A 27,523-nucleotide genomic window follows, 5' to 3' on the forward strand; every position below is an offset into this window, starting at 1 on the left:
TCATAAAGAATAATAGTATCAGTAAATAATTTTTAACTGGTACTTTCTCATTCCTCAAAACAGGAAAGGAAAACAGTATCTGAAAGGTCTTCTACCTTAAATACTAGAAACTAAGTCATATTATTAACAGAAATCCATATTTTTATTCTGTTAAATTTTCACAGTAAAGAAAATATCATAAATTTCTTTCATATTATCAGCAGTAGCCTCAAAAAAGAGCAAAACATGTAAACAAGTAAAATTTGCATGTTTTAATAGGTCTAGAGATTTTAAATGATGCTGCTTTGATCACTGCACACCAGCAAACTCCAAGAGATTGCCTGACACTACAGTAGCATAATTAACTTAATGTACTTTTCTGACCTCTTAAATCACATTCTTCGATGCCCTGAGCTCTTGGCACAAAAAAACCTGAAAACAAATGCAAAATCCCAACTGTATTAACTATAAAATATCGCAAACACAAAAGGCTCTTTTAAATGAATATCTTTCTCCACACAGTACTTTTCACTTAAGAATCTAACGATTTTGACTTTAAACAAAAAGCAAAAACAAAGAAAAAGTTAATGCAGTTATCTTGCCAAAATTTGAAAGCTGACCATCAACAGTAAATTAGCTTTTCCTTCACGCACCAAATTATACTAGCTTTTATTATACTCCATAAACTTGAGTAAGCATTGGGATCAGAGGAGTGAACGAGATAACCAAATCTCTGGCCTCAAAGAGATTACATTATAGTTGGGAGGCAAAGATCAGAAGTAATTAGCACAAATAAATATATGTTGGTAAGTACGATAAATAAAAATTCACTAAAGTAATTTTTAAAAAAAGCAATGGGAGGAGAGTGGCTATTTTAGAGCAGGGGTTTGGGAAAGGGCAATTGGACAGCACTTGAACGAGTGAGAAAGTGAGCAGACATTTGCAGGCAGAGGAAATAGCAAGTGCAAATGCCCTAAAGCAGAAAGCTTATTCAAGGAAAAGTTCAAGGCCAACATGATTGGAGGGGAGCAGGCAACATTGAGAATGTTAATAGAAGAGGTGAAAGAGGTAGACAGGACTCAAATTATATAAGGCCTTCCAGTCATGATAAGGAGTTTAAATTTTGCTTTGAGAGTGACAGAAAACCAATGGAGGGTTTTTAAGTAGTGAGATAAATGATCTTTTGTTTCAAAAGTTCACTGTGGATGCTATGCAGAGAACAGACTGGGCCAAGAACGAAAGCAAAGAGATGTCAGTCAGGAAACTACTGCTGTAGACTAAAGAGACTAAGGTGGCTGAGACCACAATGGGATACTGGAGATGGTAGGAATTGGTAGGATTCTAGACTTAATTTGAAAATTTGGCAACAAAACTTGTAGATGGACTATATTAGAATGTGAAAAAAAGAGAAAAACCCATGATGACTCCTAGGTTTCTGGGAAAACAACGATGACATTTACTGAGATGGAGACGATGAGGAGAATGTAGTATATATGTATACATGTGTATAACTAAGTACTTGGCTGTACAGCCAAAATTAACATTATGTTGTAAATCAACTCCAATAAAAAATAATTTAAAAATAAAAAAGAAAGTTTGAACAATACAATCAACCATAAAAACACTGTTTATCCTCAACCCTATGAGGTGGGTACTTCTGCTACCATCCTTATTTTAGAGACAGGGGAATTGAGGCACAGAGCAGTTATCAAATCTGCTCAGAGTCACACAAATAGTAAGTGGCAGAGGAGCCAGGATATGAATCCAGGCCACCTGGCTTAACCATTACTCTAAAATGTTCCTTTTAAGAGGAGACATTTGTGTGCTAATAAGAGTAAATGAATAGAAAGGTAAGTATTAATTGCAAAGGGAGGAGGAATAATTACAATAGCATATTCTTTGATTCTTGTCTAGATTTGAAAATCTAGACATAACATGGCATGAAGCTTCTCTGTTTGCCCTTCTAGGTCATCTTTCTTCCCCTATTAACCCCGCACTGTGTCCTGGGAAGCTGACCTTAACAGACTCTGTCACCCAGCTCCCTTGTCCTCTGGCTTTCTATTGGGGTCCACTAATAGTAACCAGCAGATGACTAGGGAAGGGAGGAAAAAGGGGTTGGGATGTTCATTTGTCCAGCTCTCTCCTTGCTGGGTGGTGGTTTGGCAATGGCTATCTTCCTCCTAAAGCCATAGCTCCTCTCAAGCAGCTCTTCTAATAATTATAGTTCTATTTGTGTTATATTAATAGTTAACATGCTTTCCCTGTTCCTTTAAGATTCCCACTGTTCCTAGTCCCCACGTGCTTCCATCCCTGGTTGATTCCCTTAATTCCTCCCATCTCTTTGTAAACAAATTCGAAATTAAACTGTTTAAGAAGGCTTTCTGTTACCTTCCAGGACACTAATACTCTATCCAAGAAGAGGATTTAGTCTTAGATAAAAGGAGAGACAGTCTATCCACATTAATAAAACAAAAAGCTAAACACATAGATACAGATATAGGCAGATCAAATACTGAAAAGAGGAGGAAGCTCTCTGATTGTTTTTATTGTCTCAATAAAGTCAGAAGAAAGATCAGCAGCTAAAGTTGAAGAAGGTTCAGTGTACTGCATTTGAAGTGGAAGAAAAGATATGAAATGTTCTCCCTGGGAACAAGAAAGTGAACTGTCCAAAGAAACACAGTAGGCTTTTTGGTCATAATTTAGAGTGGAACCAGTTAACAAGGTTATATGTATTTCTCCAGCTACAGTTAGTTGGAATGGAGCAGACATGGAATAGACAGAAGTAAGTTTAATGAGAGGTTGATTTTTGCCAGCAGATGGACAGACAACGAAGAAATTGAAGATGTATACAAAATGATTAATTACAGCAATGAATCATGTTATTTTAAGCTGGACCTGAAGACTTATGGTTGCTAACAGATCATGAAAATAAAACTGTGGGAGGAGGAGCCAAGATGGCGGAGGAGTAGGACGGGGAGAACACTTTCTCCCCCACAAATTCATCAAAAGAGCATTTAAACGTCGAGTAAATTCCACAAAACAACTTCTGAATGCCGGCAGAGGACATCAGGCACCCAGAAAAGCAGCCCAACTCTTCGAAAGGAGGTAGGAAAAAATATAAAAAACAAAAAAAGAGACAAAAGAGGGAGGGACGGAGTTCCGTCCCGGGAAGGGAGTCTTAAAAAGAGAGAAGTTTCCAAACACCAGGAAACCCTCTCACTGCCGAATCTGTGCCGAGCTTTGGAAGCACAGAGGGCAACATAAAAGGGAGGGGAAAAAAAAAAAAATAAACAATTAAAAATCGCGGATTGTGAGCCCTACGGTAACTCCCCCAGCGGAGAAGCAGCACAGACGCCAGCACACGGCATTAGCGAGCGGGGGCTGGGCAGGGAAGCGCGGCGCGGGCTGTGTCCCTTAGAGTAAGAATCCGCCCGAATGTCCTGAGCGCTATCTGAGCGAAATAATTTAGGCTAGCAAACCAGACTGTGGGATATCTACCACGCGAAAAGCCAGCCCTAACCTAAGACACCGCCAGGCCCGCGCACGGAACAAAGGACTGAGCAGAGATAGCCGGCTGCAGACCTTCCCCCTCCGGTGACAGGCAGCCAGAGCCGGAAGGGGGACATCGCAGCCCCAGAGAGACACTATCTATAAAACTGTAAGCAGGCTTCTTTGCTAACTAAAACTTCTTGGGGGTCTGGACGGTCAACATCTGCCTGAGAAGGTGCGCCGGTTTTACACCCAGATAACCGAGTGGCGGGGAGGCGATAAGTCGCAGCATTGGCGCCCGCCAAACACATCACCTGAGCTGCTCGGATCTGGGAAGAGCACAAAACGCAGGCCCAACCGAGTCTGCGCCTCTGAGGACTACCCGAGTGCCTGAACCTGAGCGGCTTGGACCTGGGAGCTCAGCCCAGGGCCGGCCTCTGATTGTTCCCGGCGGAACAACCTAGAGCCCGAGCAGTGTGGGCACGGAGGCTACACGCGCCGTGAGCGGGGGCAGACCCAGTGTGGCTGAAGCACTGCGAGCGCACACCAGTGTTATCTGTTTGCAGCATCCCTCCCTCCCTCCCCACAGCGCGGCTGAACAAGTGAGCCTAAATTAAAAAAAAAAAAAAAAAATAGTGTCCTCAACCATCCCCTTTGTGTCAGGGCGGGAACCAGACACTGAAGAGACCAGCAAACAGAAGAAGCTGTAACAGAGGGAAACGCCTTGGAAGCTACAGGCCATAGACTAAAACCCTGTGGTTACTACGGATTACATAGGAAGGGGCCTATAGATCTTGAGAAATATAAGTCGGACTAAGGAACTGCCAAAAATGAACTGAACCCACAATACTCACAACAAAACCAGAGAAAGACCTAGATATATTTTTACTATTTTTACGATCAATCTTTCTTTCTTTTTTTTTTTTTTTTAATTAAAAAAGGAAAAAAATTTTTAAGTCCTCTATTGTCCTTTAATTTTCACTTTTATAACTATTACTTTGCAAAAAAAAAAAAAAAAAAGACCCTATTTTTTTTTTTTTTTTCTTCTTCAGCAAACTTCATATATATATTTTATAATTTTTTGACCGTGGTTTTTTTTTTTTTTTTTTCTTTTTTCTTTTTTCTTTTTCTTCTTTTCTTTAACATTGTATTTTTGAAATTCCAAACTGTACTCTAGATTTTTAATTTTAGCCTTTTGATATATGCTATCAATTTTGTACCTATAGTTTTTTTCATAATTTCTGTGACTTTTTTTTTCTCTGTTTCTTTCTCTTCTTCTTTTATGTAACATCATATATCTGCAATTCCAAACTCTACTCAAGATTTTTAATTTATGCTTTTTGGTATTTGATATCAATTTTGTACCTGTATTTTCTTTATAATTTTTGCGACATTGTTTTTGTTGGTTTGCTTGTTTTCTCTCTTTATTTTTCTTCTTCTTTTTTTTTTTTTTTTTTTTTAACGTTGTATTTTTGAAATTCCAAACTCTACTCTAGATTTTTAATTTTTGCTTTTTGGTATTAGTTATCAATTTTGTACCTGTAGTTTCTTTATTACTTTCACGACCTTGTTTGTTTTTCTTTGTTCGTTTTTTCTCTCTTTCTTTTCCTTCTTCTTTTCATTAACATCGCATTTTTGAAATTCCAAACTCTACTCTAGATTTCTAATTTTTGTTTTTATGTATTTGTTACCAATTTTGTACCTTTAAGAACCCAATCTTCAGGACCCATTTTTCACTAGTGTACGAGATTACTGGCTTGACTGCTCTCTCTCCCTTTGGACTCTCCATTTTCTCCACCAGGTCACCTGTATCTCCTCCCTAACCCCTCTCTACTCTACCCAACTCTGTGAATTTCTGTGTGTTCCAGACGGTGGAGAACACTTAGGGAACTGATTACTGGCTGGATCTGTCTCCCTCCTTTTCATTTCCCCCTTTTATCCTTCTGGCCACCTCTGTCTCCTGCCTCCTTCTTCTCTTCCCTGTATAACTCCGTGAACATCTCTGAGTGGTCCAGTTGTGGAGTGTACATAAGGAAGGGACTACTGGATAGCCCACTCTCTCCACTATTGATTCCACCTCATCTCATTTGGGTCACCTCTAACTCCCTCCTCCCACTTCTCTTCTCCATGTAACGCTGTGAACCTCTCTGAGTGACCCTCACAGTAGAGAAACTTTTCATCTTTAACGTAGATGTTTTATCAGTGGTGCTGTATAGAAGGAGAAGTTTTGAAACTACTGTAAAATTAAGACCGATAACTGGAAGTAGGAGGCTTAAGTCCAAACCCTGACTCCAGGGAACTCCTGACTCCAAGGAACATTAATTGACAGGAGCTCATCAAACGCCTCCATACCGACACTGAAACCAAGCACCACACAAGGGCCAACAAGTTCCAGGGAAAGACATAACAAGCAAATTCTCCAGCAACAAAGGAACACAGCCCTGAGCTTCAAGATACAGGCTGCCCAAAGTCACCCCAAAACCATAGACATCTCATAACTCATTACTGGACATTTCATTACACTCCAGAGAGAAGAAATACAGTTCCATCCACCAGAATATCGACACAAGCTTCCCTAACCAGGAAACCTTGACAAGCCACCTGTACAAACCCACACACAGCGAGGAAACGCCACAATAAAGAGAACTCCACAAACTGCCAGAATACAGAAAGGACACCCCAAACTCAGCAATTTAAACAAGATGAAGAGACAGAGGAATAGCCAGCAGATAAAGGAACAGGATAAATGCCCACCAAACCAAACAAAAGAGGAAGAGATAGGGAATCTACCTGATAAAGAATTCCGAATAATGATAGTGAAATTGATCCAAAATCTTGAAATTAAAATGGAATCACAGATAAATAGCCTGGAGGCAAGGATTGAGAAGATGCAAGAAAGGTTTAACAAGGACTTAGAAGAAATAAAAAAGAGTCAATATATAATGAATAATGCAATAAGTGAAATTAAAAACACTCTGGAGGCAACAAATAGTAGAATAACAGAGGCAGAAGATAGGATTAGTGAATTAGAAGATAGAATGGTAGAAATAAATGAATCAGAGAGGATAAAAGAAAAACGAATCAAAAGAAATGAGGACAATCTCAGAGACCTCCAGGACAATATTAAACGCTACAACATTCGAATCATAGGGATCCCAGAAGAAGAAGACAAAAAGAAAGACCATGAGAAAATACTTGAGGAGATAATAGTTGAAAACTTCCCTAAAATGGGGAAGGAAATAATCACCCAAGTCCAAGAAACCCAGAGAGTCCCAAACAGGATAAACCCAAGGCGAAACACCCCAAGACACATAGTAATCAAATTAACAAAGATCAAACACAAAGAACAAATATTAAAAGCAGCAAGGGAAAAACAACAAATAACACACAAGGGAATTCCCATAAGGATAACAGCTGATCTTTCAATAGAAACTCTTCAAGCCAGGAGGGAATGGCAAGACATACTTAAAATGATGAAAGAAAATAACCTACAGCCCAGATTATTGTACCCAGCAAGGATCTCATTCAAGTATGAAGGAGAAATCAAAAGCTTTTCAGACAAGCAAAAGCTGAGAGAATTCTGCACCACCAAACCAGCTCTCCAACAAATACTAAAGAATATTCTCTAGACAGGAAACACAAAAATTGTGTATAAATTCAAACCCAAAACAATAAAGTAAATGGCAACGGGGTCATACTTATCAGTAATTACCTTAAACGTAAATGGGTTGAATGCCCCAACCAAAAGACAAAGACTGGCTGAATGGATACAAAAACAAGACTCCTGCATATGTTGTCTACAAGAGACCCACCTCAAAACAGGGGACACATACAGACTGAAAGTGAAGGGCTGGAAAAAGATTTTCCATGCAAATAGGGACCAAAAGAAAGCAGGAGTAGCAATACTCATATCAGATAAAATAGACTTTAAAACAAAGACTGTGAAAAGAGACAAAGATGGTCACTACATAATGATCAAAGGATCAATCCAAGAAGAAGATATAACAATTATAAATATATATGCACCCAACACGGGAGCACCGCAGTATGTAAGACAAATGCTAACAAGTATGAAAGAAGAAATTAACAATAACACAATAATAGTGGGAGACTTTAATACCCCACTCACACCTATGGATAGATCAACTAAACAGAAAATTAACAAGGAAACACAAACTTTAAATGATACAATAGACCAGTTAGACCTAATTGATATCTATAGGACATTTCATCCCAAAACAATGAATTTCACCTTCTTCTCAAGTGCACATGGAACCTTCTCCAGGATAGATCACATCCTGGGCCATAAAGCTAGCCTTGGTAAATTCAAAAAAATAGAAATCATTCCAAGCATCTTTTCTGACCACAATGCAGTAAGATTAGATCTCAATTACAGGAGAAAAACTATTAAAAAATCCAACATATGGAGGCTGAACAACACACTGCTGAATAACCAACAAATCACAGAAGAAATCAAAAAAGAAATCAAAATTTGCATAGAAACGAATGAAAATGAAAACACAACAACCCAAAACCTGTGGGACACGGTAAAAGCAGTCCTAAGGGGAAAGTTCATAGCAATACAGGCACACCTCAAGAAACAAGAAAAAAGTCAAATAAATAACCTAACTCTACACCTAAAGCAACTAGAAAAGGAAGAAATGAAGAACCCCAGGGTTAGTAGAAGGAAAGAAATCTTAAAAATTAGAGCAGAAATAAATGCAAAAGAAACAAAAGAGACCATAGCAAAAATCAACAAAACCAAAAGCTGGTTCTTTGAAAGGATAAATAAAATTGACAAACCATTAGCCAGACTCATCAAGAAACAAAGGGAGAAAAATCAAATCAATAAAATTAGAAATGAAAACGGAGAGATCACAACAGACAACACAGAAATACAAAGGATCATAAGAGACTACTATCAACAATTATATGCCAATAAAATGGACAACGAGGAAGAAATGGACAAATTCTTAGAAAAGTACAACTTTCCAAAACTCGATCAGGAAGAAATAGAAAATCTTAACAGACCCATCACAAGCACGGAAATTGAAACTGTAATCAAAAATCTTCCAGCAAACAAAAGCCCAGGTCCAGACGGCTTCACAGCTGAATTCTACCAAAAATTTAGAGAAGAGCTAACACCTATCCTGCTCAAACTCTTCCAGAAAATTGCAGAGGATGGTAAACTTCCAAACTCATTCTATGAGGCCACCATCACCCTAATACCAAAACCTGACAAAGATCCCACAAAAAAAGAAAACTACAGGCCAATATCACTGATGAACATAGATGCAAAAATCCTTAACAAAATTCTAGCAATCAGAATCCAACAACACATTAAAAAGATCATACACCATGACCAAGTGGGCTTTATCCCAGGGATGCAAGGATTCTTCAATATCCGCAAATCAATCAATGTAATACACCACATTAACAAATTGAAAAACAAAAACCATATAATTATCTCAATAGATGCAGAGAAAGCCTTTGACAAAATTCAACATCCATTTATGATCAAAACTCTCCAGAAAGCAGGAATAGAAGGAACATACCTCAACATAATAAAAGCTATATATGACAAACCCACAGCAAACATTATCCTCAATGGTGAAAAATTGAAAGCATTTCCTCTAAAGTCAGGAACAAGACAAGGGTGCCCACTTTCACCATTACTATTCAACATAGTTTTGGAAGTTTTGGCCACAGCAATCAGAGCAGAAAAAGAAATAAAAGGAATCCAAATTGGAAAAGAAGAAGTAAAGCTCTCACTGTTTGCAGATGACATGATCCTCTACATAGAAAACCCTAAAGACTCCACCAGAAAATTACTAGAACTAATCAATGACTATAGTAAAGTTGCAGGATATAAAATCAACACACAGAAATCCCTTGCATTCCTATACACTAATAATGAGAAAACAGAAAGAGAAATTAAGGAAACAATTCCATTCACCATTGCAACGGAAAGAATAAAATACTTAGGAATATATCTACCTAAAGAATCTAAAGACCTATATATAGAAAACTATAAAACACTGGTGAAAGAAATCAAAGAGGACACTAACAGATGGAGAAATATACCATGTTCATGGATTGGAAGAATCAATATAGTGAAAATGAGTATACTACCCAAAGCAATCTATAGATTCAATGCAATCCCTATCAAGCTACCAACAGCATTCTTCACAGAGCTAGAACAAATAATTTCACAATTTGTATGGAAAAACAAAAAACCTCGAATAGCCAAAGCGATCTTGAGAAAGAAGAATGGAACTGGAGGAATCAACCTACCTGACTTCAGGCTCTACTACAAAGCCACAGTTATCAAGACAGTATGGTACTGGCACAAAGACAGAAATATAGATCAATGGAACAAAATAGAAAGCCCAGAGATAAATCCACGCACATATGGACACCTTATCTTTGACAAAGGAGGCAAGAATATACAATGGATTAAAGACAATCTCTTTAACAAGTGGTGCTGGGAACTCTGGTCAACCACTTGTAAAAGAATGAAACTAGAACACTTTCTAACACCATACACAAAAATAAACTCAAAATGGATTAAAGATCTCAACGTAAGACCAGAAACTATAAAACTCCTAGAGGAGAACATAGGCAAAACACTCTCTGACATACATCACAGCAGGATCCTCTATGACCCACCGCCCAGAATATTGGAAATAAAAGCAAAAATAAACAAATGGGACCTAATTAACCTTAAAAGCTTCTGCACATCAAAGGAAACTATTAACAAGGTGAAAAGACAGCCTTCAGAATGGGAGAAGATAATAGCAAATGAAGCAACTGACAAACAACTAATCTCGAGAATATACAAGCAACTCCTACAGCTCAACTCCAGAAAAATAAATGACCCAATCAAAAAATGGGCCAAAGAACTAAATAGACATTTCTCCAAAGAAGACATACAGATGGCTAACAAACACATGAAAAGATGCTCAACATCACTCATTATCAGAGAAATGCAAATCAAAACCACTATGAGGTACCATTTCACACCAGTCAGAATGGCTGCGATCCAAAAGTCTACAAGTAATAAATGCTGGAGAGGGTGTGGAGAAAAGGGAACCCTCTTACACTGTTGGTGGGAATGCAAACTAGTACAGCCACTATGGAGAACAGTGTGGAGATTCCTTAAAAAACTGGAAATAGACATGCCTTATGATCCAGCAATCCCACTGCTGGGCATACACACTGAGAAAACCAGAAGGGAAAGAGACACGAGTACCCCAATGTTCATCGCAGCACTGTTTATAATAGCCAGGACATGGAAGCAACCTAGATGTCCATCAACAGATGAATGGATAAGCAAGCTGTGGTACATATACACAATGGAGTATTATTCAGCCATTAAAAAGAATACATTTGAATCAGTTCTAATGAGGTGGATGAAACTGGAGCCTATTATACAGAGTGAAGTAAGCCAGAAAGAAAAACACCAATACAGTATACTAACGCATATATATGGAATTTAGAAAGATGGTAACAATAACCCTGCGTACGAGACAGCAAAAGAGACACTGATGTATAGAACAGTCTTATGGACTCTGTGGGAGAGGGAGAGGGTGGGAAGATTTGGGAGAATGGCATTGAAACATGTAAAATATCATGTATGAAATGAGATGCCAGTCCAGGTTCGATGCACGATACTGGATGCTTGGGGCTGGTGCACTGGGACGACCCAGAGGGATGGAATGGGGAGGGAGGAGGGAGGAGGGTTCAGGATGGGGAACACATGTATACCTGTGGCGGATTCATTTTGATATTTGGCAAATCTAATACAGTTATGTAAAGTTTAAAAATAAAATAAAATTAAAAAAAAAAAAAAAAAAAAAAAAAGAAAATAAAACTGTGGAGCCATTGATTTAGTAATGCTTATGGGATCAAAACTAAGATCATGGCATGTGGTCCCATCACTTCATGGCAAATAGATGGGGAAAAAGTGGAAACAATGGCTGACTTTATTTTTGTGGGCTCCAAAATCAGTGTAGATGGTGATTGCAGCCATGAAATTAAAAGACGCTTACTCCTTGGAAGGAATGTTATGACCAACCTGCTGCTCCTAAGTCACTTCAGTCGTATCCGACTCTGTGTGACCCCATAGACAGCAGCCCGCCAGGCTCTCCTGTCCCTGGGATTCTCCAGGCAAGAACACTGGAGTGGGTTGCCATTTCCTTCTCCAGTGCATGAAAGTGAAAAGTGAAAGGGAAGTCGCTCAGTCATGTCCAACTCTTTGCGACCCCATGGACTGCAGCCTACCAGGCTCCTCCATCCATGGGATTTTCCAGGCAAGAGTACTGGAGTGGGGTGCCATCGCCTTCTCCATGACCAACCTAGACAGCATATTCAAAAGCAGAGACATTACTTTGCCAACAAAGGTCCATCTAGTCAAGGCTATGGTTTTTTCCAGTGGTCATGTATGAATGTGAGAGTTGGACTATAAAGAAAGCTGAGTGCCGAAGAATTGATGCTTTTGAACTGTGGTGTTGGAGAAGACTCTTGAGAGTCCCTTGGACTGCAAGCAGATCCAACCAGTCCATTCTAAAGGAGATCAGTCCTGGGTGTTCATTGGAAGGACTGATGCTGAAGCTGAAATTCCAATACTTTGGCCACCTCATGCGAAGAACTGACTCATTGGAAAAGACCCTGATGCTGGGAGGGATTGGGGGTAGGAGGAAAAGGGGACGACGGAGAATGAGATGGCTGGATGGCATCACCAACTCGATGGACATGAGTTTGAGTGAACTCCAGGAGTTGGTGATGGACAGGGAGGCCTGGCGTGCTGCAGTTCATGGGGTTGAAAAGAGTCAGACACGACTAAGCGACTGAACTGAACTGAACTGATGGGATCAAAGAATGGTTTGTATGGGAGATACATAAATGAACTGTATCAATAAAAGGTGATTAGTGATGGTCACAATAGTATGCTTACAACCTGACATTTTAAGAAAACTGTGGTTATTAATTATGTTAAGATGTACAGAGTAAATTTAACAATGGGTGCTTGAGATACAGTGAAGGAAGAGATTACTACTAGAGCAGAGATCAAGAATCTGATGCGAGGAACTGGACTATCCAAAAACAAAGGCAAAATAATGACAATCATTCAAATTTGAAAGTATGAAATTATTATGTAGAAAACTGCTGTCCATGTTCCTATATACTTCATTCAATATGCAGAGTCATATTCCTCTTCATAATCATACATGTTTATAAAGAAAGTCATTGCATTAGTCCAGCTCTTCCAAGTTACAATTATAAACACTCAAACTCAGGAAATGGAAGTATCCTGTACCAAAGTTTGTAGTACCTGCAGAGAGCCCTACTAAATATGTTAAATTTTCTATATCTCCAGGGCTTCCATTTCTAAAAAACATATAGTTAAAAAAATTAAATTTGTATAAGGAAGAAAGCAAGAAAAAAGTGAACATATACTCAGAAAAATTACTAACTGGAGTCCTGCACCTTAAATAAACAGGTTTCGCTGACGATGTTAAGCACCCCAATTAATGGAATCTAAGTCACATTCAACTGAGCGACTGAAGTCACATTTATATATATATATATATATATAATTACTGTCCTATTTTGATCAATTGAAGAGCTCTTAAACCCGTCTTCAAAAAACTCCTGCAGCAACTATTTCTAAAGAACAAGGTTTATTTTTGAATAGTTTATTTTCAAATGGTTTATTTTTAAAACCAAACATGTTTCTGAATGCATTATTTAATATTCAGTATAATTTGTTTCTGTCAGTTTAAAAATGCTTTAAATTTTTAAGGAATTAATGATTAACTAGATTTGAAAGAACTGGCATGCCCACTGGAGTTTGGTGGTTCTAGGTACATTTGATGACTTAATATGCATGTATATGGTCTAAGAAGTTCTGTAGTTTCCGAGCAAGAAATAAGGTGGAGAAGAAATGTTTTCTTAAGCAACTCTTAGGAAAGACTCATGTAAACAAAGGTAGACCAATATTCCTCACTCTCCACTACTTCCATCTTTTGCCAGGGACCAGAGCTAACAGGATGAAGGCAAAGGCTTCCCTCTTTTTGCCTTTTTATACAAAGGCAGAAGGAGAAGAGGGTGACAGAGGATGAAATGGTTGGATGGCATCATCAGTCCAATGGACATGAACTTAGGCAAATTCTGGGAGATGGTGAGGGGCAGGGAGGCCTGGCATGCTGCAGTCCATGGGGTCCCAAAGAGTTGGACACAACTTGGCGACTGAAAAACAACAACAGAAAGATTTCCCTATGAGATGTGCCACACAGTTGAGTCTGACTCTGGGTGACCCTATGGACTGAAACCCACCAGGCTCCTCTATTCATGAGATTCTTCAGACAAGAGTACTGGAGTGGATTGCCATGCCCTCCTCAGGGGATCTTCCTAACACAGGGACTGAACCCTCATCTCTTATGTCCCTTGCATTGGCAGACAGGTTCTTTTACCACTAACGCCTCCTGGGAAGCCCCTTTCCCTATGAGATACTTGTGAGTTTTTTTTCCATTGTTCCTTCTTGTGGTTAATATTTTTCAACATTCAATACCAAACTGGAAAGTAGTATGAAGTAAGAACCAACACTGAGATCTATGGTTCAGTATTGCAGGATCACATGCGCAAATTATACCACACCATGGTATAAGTGGCATGGCGGCAAACAAAATATATAGCTCTTCACTGTGTTTATGTTTTATTCAGCTGCTTCAGAAGCCTTCAGTCACCAGCTAAATGGGAAAAGTGGCCACTCAATCCAGTTTAAAGTGTAATCTGGCTCAATAATTTAAAGTCTCAGATAAAACTGTTCATTCATATAGCCTACCCTTCTCCTGCTTCTCCTAAAATAATGCCTAGAAGTGAAAGTGGAGAGTGAAATAGTTGGCTTAAAGCTCAACATTCAGAAAACGAGGATCATGGCATCCGGTCCCACCACTTTATGGGAAATAGATGGGGAAACAGTGGAAACAGTGTCAGACTTTATTTTTCTGGGTTCCAAAATCACTGCAGATGGTGACTGCAGCCATGAAATTAAAAGACACTTACTCCTTGGAAGGAAAGTTATGACCAACCTAGATAGCATATTCAAAAGCAGAGACATTACCTTGCCAACAAAGGTTCGTCTAGTCAAGGCTATGGTTTTTCCTGTGGTCATATACGGATGTGAGAGTTGGACTGTGAAGAAGGCTGAGCGCCAAAGAATTGATGCTTTTGAATGTGGTGTTGGTGAAGACTCTTGAGAGTCCCTTGGACTGCAAGGAGATCCAACCAGTCCATTCTGAAGGAGATCAGCCCTGGGATTTCTTTGGAAGGAATGATGCTAAAGCTGAAGCTCCAGTACTTTGGCCACCTCATGCGAAGAGTTGACTCATTGGAAAAGACTCTGATGCTGGGAGGGATTGGGGGCAAGAGGAGAAGGGGACAACAGAGGATGAGATGGCTGGATGGCATCACTGATTCAATGGACGTGAGTCTGAGTGAACTCCGGTAGTTGGTGATGGACAGGGAGGCCTGGCATGCTGTGATTCATGGGTCGCAAAGAGTCGGACACGACTGAGCGACTGATCTGATCTGATCTGATCTAAGCATAGACAGTTCTGGGGGGAGACAGCCGTTTTCTCTGCCATCATAGTCATGGGGTAGAAACAGGTTGGGTTCACTGGATCAACACACTGTCATTCAGCTCCTCTGGTCCTTGAGCAATGTCCCTGGCCATTTGCTCATTGGGCATACTCCCAGCCTCTGATGCAGAAGTCTACTTGCTGGTAACTGGGATCCATTCTTTTGGCTCAGGCAAAGTTCCAGGTGCTCTGCCTGGCTGACAACACCTGCCCTGAGCTCTACAGGCAGTACACTCCTTCCTGAGGTCATGTTATAATTCCCAGTCGTAGAGACACCAGCTGGAACTTTCCTGAGATGCTCACTTAGTGCTAGCAACTGCCTACATAAAGAAAAAACAAAAACAAAAAAACAACAAAAAAAAAACTACTTATTGAAGATTTTCTCTCCTTTCAAATGAGTCTAACTTAAACAGGAATCTAACAGAGACCTAGGCATGCAGCCACATTCATTCATTCAACAAATATTTATTTCATGGCTATTATGTTCTAGGCACCAAGCTAATATAAAAGATACAGCAATGATTATGACAAGCAGGATGGCTGCTACTAAAGAATTTACATTCTAGTGGAGAAAGCCACACAAAAAATACATAATAAAATTTCTCATAGTGATACATACAGTGACAAAAATAAGACAGGTACTGTGATAGATGTGACTTGGGGGTGGGACAGAGGTGAGAAGTGAGATTAAAAGGCATTTTCAAAGCACTACGACCTAAATGATGAGATAAGCGAAGTTAGGCAAAGATCTAGATAGAAAGTGCTCCAAGCAAAAGGGAAGCATGTAAAGTGCTTTGGGGCAGCATTTGGAAGCAGAGAGAAGGCCATTTTGGCTGGAATATAGAGTAGGGAAGAGTGCTAAGAGAAGAGAGGTAGGTAGAGGTGATAGGGAGCCTTATAGGTGAGAAGTTCAAATTTCATTCCAAGGATAACAGAAAACTACTGGAAGGTTTCATTTAACAGATACTATCTAAACATTTTTAAACAAACACAATCCACAATAATATGAATTATATTAGTTGTAATTCCTTATTTTACTATTTGATCCAAATAACTATTTCAAAGTATTTATCACAGCTGTACTTATTTAATTGTCTGATTCCCTTAGTAGACCCTGAGTTTCATGACAATAGGGTCTACATCTCTCTTCTTACTGAATCCCCAGAGCCTGAGTGTCTCTTAAATAGGACATGTTCAAGATAGATTCAGTCAAATGAAGAAATTTAATGATGGACTAGTCCATGGCAGACACTGCTACACACTGAATTAGAACCAGTTTCTGTATGCAAGAAGCTCATAGTCTATTGAGGGAGGCCAACATGTAATCAATTAATAATAATACAACAGAGTAACTGCTACACCAGAAATACCAACAAATACTACAGGGACGTAAGAGAGAAAGTAACTAATTTTGCTTAGTGGCAGGGAAAACATTAAGGAAGTTTTTAACTAAGAACAAATATTCATTTTCTTGGGAAAAATGTTTATACTAAGAAAGAATTCTATATCATGTTCTATTAATTTTATTAGTTCCACAATTCAAGAGAACATATACTCTAATGACAAAATTATTTAATATATTACTACCATGATATTTCTAAACATCTTGAAAAGGCTTATTTCTAAAACAACCTTTTAGAATCTTCTCTGTATTTTTGTTATTATGCATACCAACTCCCTATATATGAAAGTTAAATTCAAGGCTAAAATATTCATAATATTACTGGCTCTGGGAAAATATAGATAGGGTAGCCTATTGTGTTCTGCTTTTTCACCAGATTCCATATATCAGTGATAGTGATCACCACCAAATTTTCATTTAGTATGTATCTTATCAGAAATTACCAGATGCTTTCAAGCTCCCAACAAACTTTTGGGGTTTCATTACCTTACTGTGTATAGAAGTCAAATATGCTATCAAAAGAAATTAATTTGGGGCTATTTCTATTATAGCACAAATAAAAACATTCTTCATTTGAAAACAATCAGCCTTATCAGCATCCATAGTACATAAATTTAGTTAAATGGTGCCATCTGGTGACATAAATCCTGCAGCAAATATAAAAGGTCCAGAGACAAACTTCTTGGTGGCACCCAACTGAAAGTGTCAAAATTAACTTAAGAAATATTTGATCCTGCTTGACATAAAGCACACAACTAATCACACTCAGTATATAGCGGTTTAACAAAGGGAATTATAAGAACTGTTTAGGCCCCATTTTCTGCTTACCACTCTTGTTTCCCAAGTGTATCTTCCAACTTAAGTCTCCAGAAAAGATTTAAGTCTAATACGATCCTTTAGCCAGCTCTGAGAGAACATTTTTAAAGCATAAATATCAAGAATACCTTGAACGTTGTTTACATCACGTCTATTTCCTCACTCTCCTTCTGACTTCTATGAATCCATTTGTCATCACCTCAAACGCCACTTCCCTAAGATAGCTCACCCTGATTCCACCGCTGAAGTTAAGCTTCTCACCCACAACATTCTCTACTTCACCACTGTAGCATTTTCGCAATGGTAAATATAAACTATTTATGCAATTTAATTTAATGCTTTTCTCTACAGTTTTACATCTGGCACAGCGTTCAGTGTTTGAATGAACAAATGGATACATGGATGATTAGATAAATGGATGAGGAAAAAATGTCCTTTTCTATCCTCTCTTCTCACCCAAATCCTGTCATTGACAAGATCCAGCTCAAGTTTACATCTTGTAAAAACAAATCTTCCCCAGTAACACCAATCTACAATGAATCCATGCTTCTTTGGACTCCTACAGCACTTTGGTCTAAGCTCCAGAGTTTAAGCCTCGGTTATATTCTACGTAATACTTGTTAGTATATATGTGAATATTACCTTCCTAACTGACCTTAACATCCTCAAGGGTAGGAATTTGGTTTTTAATAATATCCACCTGCACATGTCCATGTAAGGAGGTAAATACCTCATAAATACCTTGTTAATTATTATTACTAAATTGTAATAACTGAAATACCTGCATTCTTTCTACTGAAATGGGTATTGTAAACAAATTAACAAGAACAGAGTAGATCTCAGTATTTAAGAACCTAACATTCACCCTCCTTGCAGTCCAAGGAACTCTCAACAGTCTTCTCCAACACCACAGTTCAAAGCATCAATTCTTCAGTGCTCAGCTTTCTTTACAGTCCAACTCTCACGTCCATACACAACTACTGGAAAAACCACAGCTTTGACTAGACAGACCTTTGTTGGCAAAGTAATGTCCCTGCTTTTTAATATGCTGTCTAGAAGCTGAAGCTCCAATACTTTGGCCACCTGATGCAATGAACTGACTCATCTGAAAAGATCCTGATGCTGGGAAAGACTGAAGGTGGGAGGAGAAAGGGACGACAGAGGATGAGATGGTTGGATGGCATCACCAACTGGATGGACATGAGTTTGAGTAAGCTCCGGGAGTTGGTGATAGACACGGAAGCCTGGCATGCTGCAGTCCATGGGGTCACGAAGAGTCAGACACAATTGAGCAACTGAGCTGAACTGAGCTTCGCATGTGCCAACAATAGCATCTCAGTGTAGCTTATTTGTTCTCTATTCACAGTCCCATAGGTAGAAACTACCATGAAGTATCCAAAGGGAAAAAATCCACTTCAATGTTTCAGATACACTATTGTATATCCCAGAATGATAATATAATGGCTCATTATATTTGACACAGATCAAACTAAATTTTTATAAAACTCAAGAATGAAGAAATGCCACCATCATATTTTCCCAAATTTATTAATGCTGTTCACATACTATATTTCTTTCCTTGAGTGGCCAAATATCTAACTTTTTAGAACACAAGTTCTCAAACTTTGGCATGCCTCAGAATAGCCTGGAAGGCTTATTGCAACACTATTTGCTGCACCCTGCTTTCAGAGTTTCTAATTCAGTAAGTCTGGAGTGAGGCCCAAGAATTTGCAATGCTGACCAAATTCCCAAGTGAAGCCGATGCTGCTGATCCAAGAACCACACTCTGAGAACCTCTGCTTTGGAGGATTCGAGTCAAGTTGTTCCAAATTTATATAACCATTTCACTATAATCTACAAAAAATTATTTCAGTTTCTTATGATCAGGTGGCAAAAATTATTACAAAAACAAATTAAGACCAGAATAACCATGATGTTTGTAAATAGATATTACTTTGAAATAAATAGCAAACCAAAAAGTTTGTTAGGATTTTCCATAAGCTGTTACAGGAAAACCCAATTTTTTTGGCCAACCCAACATGTTAGAATTACTACAGTGAGAAAAAATGCAATTTTTTTTTACTCGAACTAAAATCTGATAAAACTCTCATGCAGATGAATTTTATAATACTAATCACTATTATATTTAAATGACTCACTAATCACATACCTAATATCTCTTTTCTCCACTTGATTTCTCTCACCCATAAGGGCAAGGACTATTCTCTCCTCTACAGTTTACTGACGTGATGAACACAAGTTTGAGTAGGCTCCAGGAGTTGGTAATGGACAGGGAAGCCTTCAATCCATGGGGTCGCAAAGAGTCAGACACTACTGAGCAACTGAACAGATAGTTTAGTGTTATATCCCTATTGTCAAGCATAATGTGCAACACATAACAGGTACTTTTTAAATAATTGTTGAATAGATAAATAAAATTTATTGATGACATATTATTATTAAAGCCCACAAACTGAGGGTACAAATGTTAAATAGATATAACCTCAACTCTCAAGCTATCACATTCTATTGAGGGAGTAGTAATATACTCAATTTGTCATAAGGCAACATAACAAGTGCTTTATAGTAATATGAACAAAGTGCTATGATACATAACGAAAGGGCTGGTTAAAGCTGCTAACAGGTAGGGACATGGTAGAAGGCTTCAATAGGTAGGGACAGGTAGAAGGAGATGATAAATCCCAATATGTAGTATATCTACTGTGTCACCTCTATTGCTAATAATTCCATATGGTCTATACTTAGGTTTATGAAAATAAAAAATATTTTACTCTAACACAAAATCTGACATTCAGCCACCATAAAGCAAGATAAGTTCTTTTCTAAGATGTTGCTATGCTACCAGCAGAGTTTTTAGGAAACAATCACTTTACTGCCCACTTTCTTCTAAGGCTTCCCCCCAGGTTCCCCCTCAAACACTGAAGTGAAGTAAGAGAAAACAAAATTAGATTAAACAATGCTAACAAGATTTTAGAAGGGGTTGAAAGGTACTAAATATACATACATGTTCTGCCCATACTGGTACATAAAAGTAATAAATAAATAAGGCAATTTTCAATAAGGTATCAAAGCAAAGAAATTTCGTGGTACATAACTCAAAAATGAACTAACCGATTACATGATTTAAATGGTCTGTACAGATAATTATGGTGCTAACACAGATCGTTAAATTTTCAAAGTAGATCTGGCAGAGAAGTACAAAAAGAAAAACATTCCATCTTGCTCCTAAAAAAAGGGTAAATAATCTAATACAGTCCCTTGAAAGTCTGACTGCTTTAGCTGTGCTAAATGAAGAGACTTAAGTTGTAAAATATCGTGGAATTCACTTATATTCAAATTCTGAAAAGTGCTAATAGTGCAATCATCATAAAACCATCCACTGGAGAAAACATTTTCCTTAGTATTTCCACAAGATGTCACCCTAAGCCTAACATCGAAGTGTGCAGCTTTGCTATTTTAGGCATTTTTCTGTGTATTAATGAACATTAATTACTAACTTTTTAAAATTAAGGTCTTTGTGTTTATACTTTCAGTTATTTGTAAATGGAAAATCAAAACAGAATACAGGGCCTAAAGAAGCAAGAAAAAAGAAAGTTAATCAAACAGTTTATCATTCACACTGTTTATCACAAGAGAAATTTTCTTTTACTTTATTTTGAAAATGTTCCATAATTAGCAAATATTATGCTTATAATCAGGCTTCCCTAGTGGCTCAGGCAGTAAAAAATCCACCTGCAATGCGGGAAACCTGGATTCAGTCCCTGGGTTGGAAAGATCCCCTGGAGGAGGGCATGGCAATCCACTCCAGAGTTCTTGCCTGGAGAATTCCCACGGACAGAAGAGCCTGGCAGGCTACAGTCCCTGGGGTCACAAAGCCTCGGACACGACTAAGTGACTAAGCACAGCATACTTATAATCAGATAAAGTTATATTTTAAAAATAAAAAAACAATACCTTTGCTATCACTCCCCATCCTATTATCACAGAACCCATTTATAAAATGCTTTTACGCACTATAATAATGATCAAAGCTATGGAGACAGAATTCTGTGCTCAAAGATTATACCATCTAAGATAGACTAGTGTTTGCATTTTCTTTTTTCACAAAAGAAGGATATTATTTATTTTCAAAGTGATGCTTTTCATTTACTGAGACAAGGCCTGGTTTCCGAGTCACCTGTAAATGATACAGCACATTCTGCAATAACAGTGTTTTACCCTACTATACATTTGTATTGGATTTCCTGCACTATGAGTGCCTCCTATTTTCTTCAGTTGAGATTCATGCAAGGCATTATTTTAACATACTATCTGATTATCAGAATAATGGGTTAAAGCCACTATTTTCCATTATGTGCAGCAAAAAAGAAGGGGAAGGGAGGTTGGTTGAAACAGAAAGCAAAATACCCAGTATAAATAATGCCCTGTTTATCAATGGTTCCCTACTTATCCTTTTATAAAGATACAATCCCCTTCAGGATACACAGGGTTATGTAGTTTTTCCTTTTTGAGTCCTTAAAAAAAAAAATGCACAGTGAGACCAATAAAATTCAATACAAAATTATGTTGCATTGTATAGCATTGCTCCATTCTTTGCAGTCTGGTTTATTCCAAAATGACTTAAAAGACCAGCCAAAACAAATCTATCCATTCAAAGCTGGGCATCAGGATTACTTACGTAACAGCTTTTTACAGATTACTGTGACCTCTCATTTTATTAGAGAAATTCCAACTACTCTATAGGCTTTCTGCCAAGATATCTATCACTCATTTAAAACAATGGCAAAATACAACTCTTTGTCATTCGTCTTTTTATTCCTCATGTAATGATGCTGCACTGCCAAATGAATACATTATTCTGGTAGAATTATCTAAAGCATCAACAATATTCTTCCTAAATAAAGTTCTTAAAAACGCAATCAAAAGACATAGCCCAATCTTATCTAAGCACATCATACAAATCTATTTAGAGGTATGGCCATTCAGTTAATGGTCTTAATAAAACTATTAATATTTAACTGAGAAATCTGTTGCTTAAAAAATGTTCTCTAAAATACTATTCTCTAATGACAGGGTTTATTTAAATTTCGTTAAGAGTCCATTTAGAGTTGTTTTTATTTAATACCAACTAAGATGATTATAGTTATGTGTGTCATTAATTCTTACTAGCCATAAAAGAATATTTCAAAGAAATTAATCCACAAAATAATCCTATAGAGCTTTTATTATTTTTATTTAATAGAGTGATTTTCAGTTTTTCAAAAAGGAATGGTTTCATAAATATAAACCATAGAGTTGTAGTTTTGTCAATAAGTATAAACATTTATTATAATAAAAACACAAAATATTTTCAAGACTAATTCTCATAAATTCATGTTTTTAGTTTTTATATCAGTAACCATCAAACCTGGAAAAAGTAGTAATAATGTCTAGTAGACGCAATTATTTCTCTAAAATATACTGTTTAAATTTAGCAGAATCTATAATTGAGTCCTTTTTAAAATTGTTGGTCACTTTTGTTGGGGGGAAGTATTTGTATCTTTACTAGTTTAATTCTCAAAAAAGAATTAAAAATTATCTGCATAAATGCAAAAATGTATGTATAAAGATATACATAAATAAACCATAAATTCAAGAATAAACAGAAGGTTAAACATTATGTAGCTCAATTCATGAAAAACTGACAAAGTATTGAAATTTTCATCAATAAATTTTTCAGTGTGAATCATGAGATTTTTTGAGAGAAGCAAAAAGATGAAAAATAGTGTTTTAAGTTTTGTCTGAAGAACGTAAGACTAGAACTATAATCCTAGTTGAATAGAATGTGACCCACCACTGTTCGTGTCAGGCAAGTCCTTCTCCAGAAGGAAGCAACTTCCTTCTCTAGCACATTTTTCCTCAATTTTTGAAATAAACTACTCCAGCTTTTTCCTGTGTTTACTTGTCTTCCTATACAAAACATTCTTTCAATACTTTTATTTTTATTAATATATACTTATTTCCATCTTATAGCAGTTCTTTTTTAAGATAAGCTGAAATAAGAAAATGAAAAAAAATATTTTCTTCTACCTGATAACAAGAAAAATATTTCAGTTTCAAATTTGGTTAATATCAGGTTCTCTGACAACATTATTCAAACAATTAATCCCAATTCTAATTGTGAAGATGATGAATAATTTTTAATACCTACCTAGCAAAGCTTGGAATAAGCTGCTCTTAAAGATACCCATCACCTTTTTAACAGCATTTTTCAACTGCTGCTCCTCTGGTTTCCTTAATTTTTTGCAGTATTCTTCCAGTAATGACAAAGCTCGGTCAGTATCTGAAAAACATGATTTTAAAATTCTATCTTATGGTCTCAGAAAAACAGTAATCTAACATAAAACTATTGTCTAATGGTATTCCTAATTTCATAACAGAATAATAACTAATCAGGAATTCCATAAACTACTTTTAAAATTGATAATTACAATGAACTCAATTTTAAGAACCCACTTTCATTTCTATTGTCTTCCAAAAGAATTTGCAACTATGAAACAAGGCAAAAGTCCATATGGAATGCCTACCAGTTGATATTCACACAGTAGATAAGACTCTGTCAGGAAAACTATCTTAAAATTTGTGACCTCCTACAACATAATGTCCAGATTCCTTAATGTAACTTTTGAGACCACCATCCCATAAGCTGTTTACAAGCTATATTTTCAGTCTTTATTTCCCACTATATATTATTTCACCCCCTTCACACATTTACACACAGTGCCAAAGCCACAATGGATTACTCACTTTCACTCTCCACTCCGCCCCACACACACACATATGTACACACACACACTTTCTATACCTGTGCAGTTTTCTTTGCTCCTCCTGCTCTCTGTATTGGAATATCTTCCCCCATACCCCTCTCTCCTCCTTGAATTAGTATGCTACATTGGAAAGAGTTTATTTTTAGCTGGGTCTGGGTCTGAAACCTATTTGCTAGCTGTGTGACCGTCAATAAGTTACTTAACCTCTCTGAGCTTGTTTCCTTACAGGCAGCACGATTAAATTACAAAATGCTTAGTACAATACCTAGCACATAGAAAGTAATCAAGAAGTCAACTGAAAACTTATCTTCCCTTAATTTGGACCTAACTCAAACGTTCTCTGGAGAAGGAAGTGGCAACCCACTCCAGTATTCCTGCCTGGAGGACTCCACAGACAGGGGAGCCTGGTGGAATACAGTCCATGGAGTCACAAAGAGTCAGACACAACTGAACGACCAACACACACACACACACACACACACACACGCACAAATGCTCTCTATTCCATAAAACCATCTCTGACAGTTAAAAGTAATCACTGTCACTCTTCTTCCAAACCACTTTGCCTACACAAATACTACAGGCATTCTTAATACGCACCGTTATACTATGGCTTCTTGAATCGCCCACACGACAAAGTATTAGTTGCCCAGACAACAAAATATCCCTGAAAAAGTCACCAAAGTGGCAGTGTCTTTGTGTGTAGTAGGTGACAATTATTTTTGGAAGTGAGAAGACTCAATTTAGTTGTTCCAAAATTAAGTTCTGTTTGAAAAATGTCAAGCCACATATTTTTAACCAATAATACTTATGAATGTACACTGAGAATATAAAATACAACACTTCCTCAGACCTGAAATGCATTATGAGAAAGGGCAAGAGTCATCTTAACCAACAAACAACTGCTTTCATCATCGACTTGTATTTTATAAAATTATGTTTCGAAAGCGTCTGAAGAAAGTGGCAACAAAGTTCAGACCATAATCTTATATATTAAATTGATAATTTTCCTCTTTATATGATTTATATATTTTTATATTTGTTCTGTTTGAGGAGTTCCTATCTGAGGAACTAATAGCATACAAACTTTTCATAGAGAAGACACATTATGAAGTTTCTTATCAGTATCATTTTGGATGAAAGCTGACTGGAATTATTGTTCAGTCACTCAGTTGTGTCCAACTCTTTGTGATCCCATGGACTGCAGCACGCCAGGCTTGGTTTTCCACAATTTCATCCTTTGCTCAGATTCTGTCATCAGTAAGAGTTTTACCTTCAGTCAGTGTCACTTCCTTCAAAAGTCTCTTTAGGAATTCCTGGTACTTCTCCACCTGACCAGAGCTCTTCTTTTGTTATTGTGTATTTTTTAATCATATGAGGAATCTTCATCAAAACTTCCCTGCTTTGAGATTCATTCTTTTTCTCCCAGCTTTATTGAGGTCAGATTGACAAATAAAAATTGTATATAGTTAAGGTGTACAACAGAAAGTTTTGATATATGTATATATTGTGAAATGATTACCACAATCATTGCCACAAAGACAACTATCTTTGAATTTTAATAGCCTTTCCCCCCTTCAAATCTACCACTTTCACAGATTAAATATCAATTATAACAATAATTCATATTTTCCTACTGAACGTTCCAATTCTCTACCCCTACAGCCATCCTCAGCTGATGATCATGTTTTCCATTTTGTGGAAAATCAGAAGAGAAATTACACAATCTCCTAATCTAATATCCACTAGGTTATCTGTAGCTGCTCCCCTATATTCTGTCTTCCCTGTTACTATGGATAAAATATTTGTAATGTCAACTCCTCTACTTAAGCACCTAAGCCTATTTTCTTTTGCCTACACTGCTTCATCATCAACTGTTTTCCTCTCCAATCCCTCCCTTCAGCATACAAATAAAACTGTAAGAGCAGTGATTTTTAAAAACTTTCCTTTACCCTTAATTCCTCTCCAACTAACTACTGTCCCCAGTTCTCTGTTCCCTTCCATAGCAAAACTCCTTGAAATGCTGTCTACACCTTCTTTGCTTTCATTCTTTCTTATTGTTGCTGTTGTTCAGTTGCTAAGTCGTGTCCGACTCTTTGCAACCCCATGGACTGCAGCACACCATGACAGCATTCCCATAATCACATCTACAGATATAAGTCACTAGGTAAAGGGACTTTAACTAATTCCTTCAACACATATTTATTGAATGACTACCCAGGGAAGACACTATTAAAGGCATCTAGATGGCCTCTAAACCAACAGAATTTATTATGTCTCTCATTTCTGTACAACAAAATACTGACACATAAAATAAAAAGGCAGAATATAATAAAAATGGTCAAATATGGTCAAGTCTGTCTTAGACAACTTAGGTTTTCGCATGCCAGCATCTAATGATGGAATTGCGGTTGCCTTTTCAAGTTTCTTTTTGACATCAATGATCACCATCTGGTGTTAATTCCATTTCTGATTAAATTCTTGTTTCTGATTAACAGAAGCTTGAATGTGAAGATAATAGAAAACTATATAACTATACAAAGATGGTAAATAAAGAAAACAAAAGATAACAAGGATCTTGTTGTATAAGTCAAAGATCCCTAACCAGATGTTGAATAAAGTGGAAAGTTGAGAATTACCCAAGTAAGTTGGGACTAATACCTTGACTGCTGTTCAAATTAAACCAGGTATAAATGGAGATATTTTTTCACCTGAACTGCCAGTACATGATCTCAATTATCTTATTTTCTCTGTTAAAGGAAATCTGTATTCATATGACTCCAGAGTCTACTGAAAGGACAAAACTAAACTTGGAATACCTGATGGCAGATACAAAAGAAAATAACAGGGAAATCATTTTTTAAAATAAAAATTTCAGATGAAAATACAATCCAAAGGATATAGTGAATGTTACATAATTGGAATCATAGGTAATCCCATGTCTGTTAATTAAGGTTCAACTCTTTTGTCTTTGGTTTAAGAACAGCATTCCCAAAAAGTTATAATTTGGGACAGGTGATTTAATTTGAAACAGCAGTATTGCTAACATGAATTTTTAGATAGGAAAAAGATAACATAAAATTATTTGCCACAACTAAGAAGAATTATAGAACATGTGATGGTATTGTTCAGAAAACTAAGATCTAAGTATAATAAAGGAAATGGTAAACTAAACACACAAATCATTTCAAATCTTGAAATTCCTTTAAATACAATCTGACTGCAATGCAGGAGACCTGGGTTCAATCCCTGGGTTGGAAAGATTCCCTAGAGAAGGGAAAGGCTGCCCACTCCAGTATTCTGGCCTGGAGAATTCCACAGACTGTATAGTCCATGGGTTCGCAAAGAGCCAGACACAATTGAGCATC

The 27,523-nt window shown here is 37.2% G+C and overlaps 1 protein-coding gene across 20 annotated transcripts in view; it reads right to left on the minus strand.

Annotated features, from left to right (window-relative positions):
- LOC129652658 (disks large 1 tumor suppressor protein-like) overlaps positions 1-27,523 on the minus strand; it is a 690,295-nt gene that overhangs the window by 648,322 nt on the left and 14,450 nt on the right. For 14 of the 20 annotated variants that reach the window (XR_008714656.1, XR_008714659.1, XR_008714665.1 and 11 more), the window contains one exon: positions 23,540-23,671. Coding sequence is in view for 10 of the 20 variants with exons in the window: in XM_055581514.1 (XP_055437489.1) it covers positions 23,540-23,671 (132 nt within the window). In the remaining 10 variants the exon portion in view is untranslated. The other 6 variants (XM_055581517.1, XR_008714660.1, XR_008714664.1 and 3 more) reach the window with 6 other exon arrangements.

Source organism: Bubalus kerabau, chromosome 5 (assembly GCF_029407905.1).
Source record: "Bubalus kerabau isolate K-KA32 ecotype Philippines breed swamp buffalo chromosome 5, PCC_UOA_SB_1v2, whole genome shotgun sequence".
NCBI classification, from domain to species: domain Eukaryota; kingdom Metazoa; phylum Chordata; class Mammalia; order Artiodactyla; family Bovidae; genus Bubalus; species Bubalus kerabau.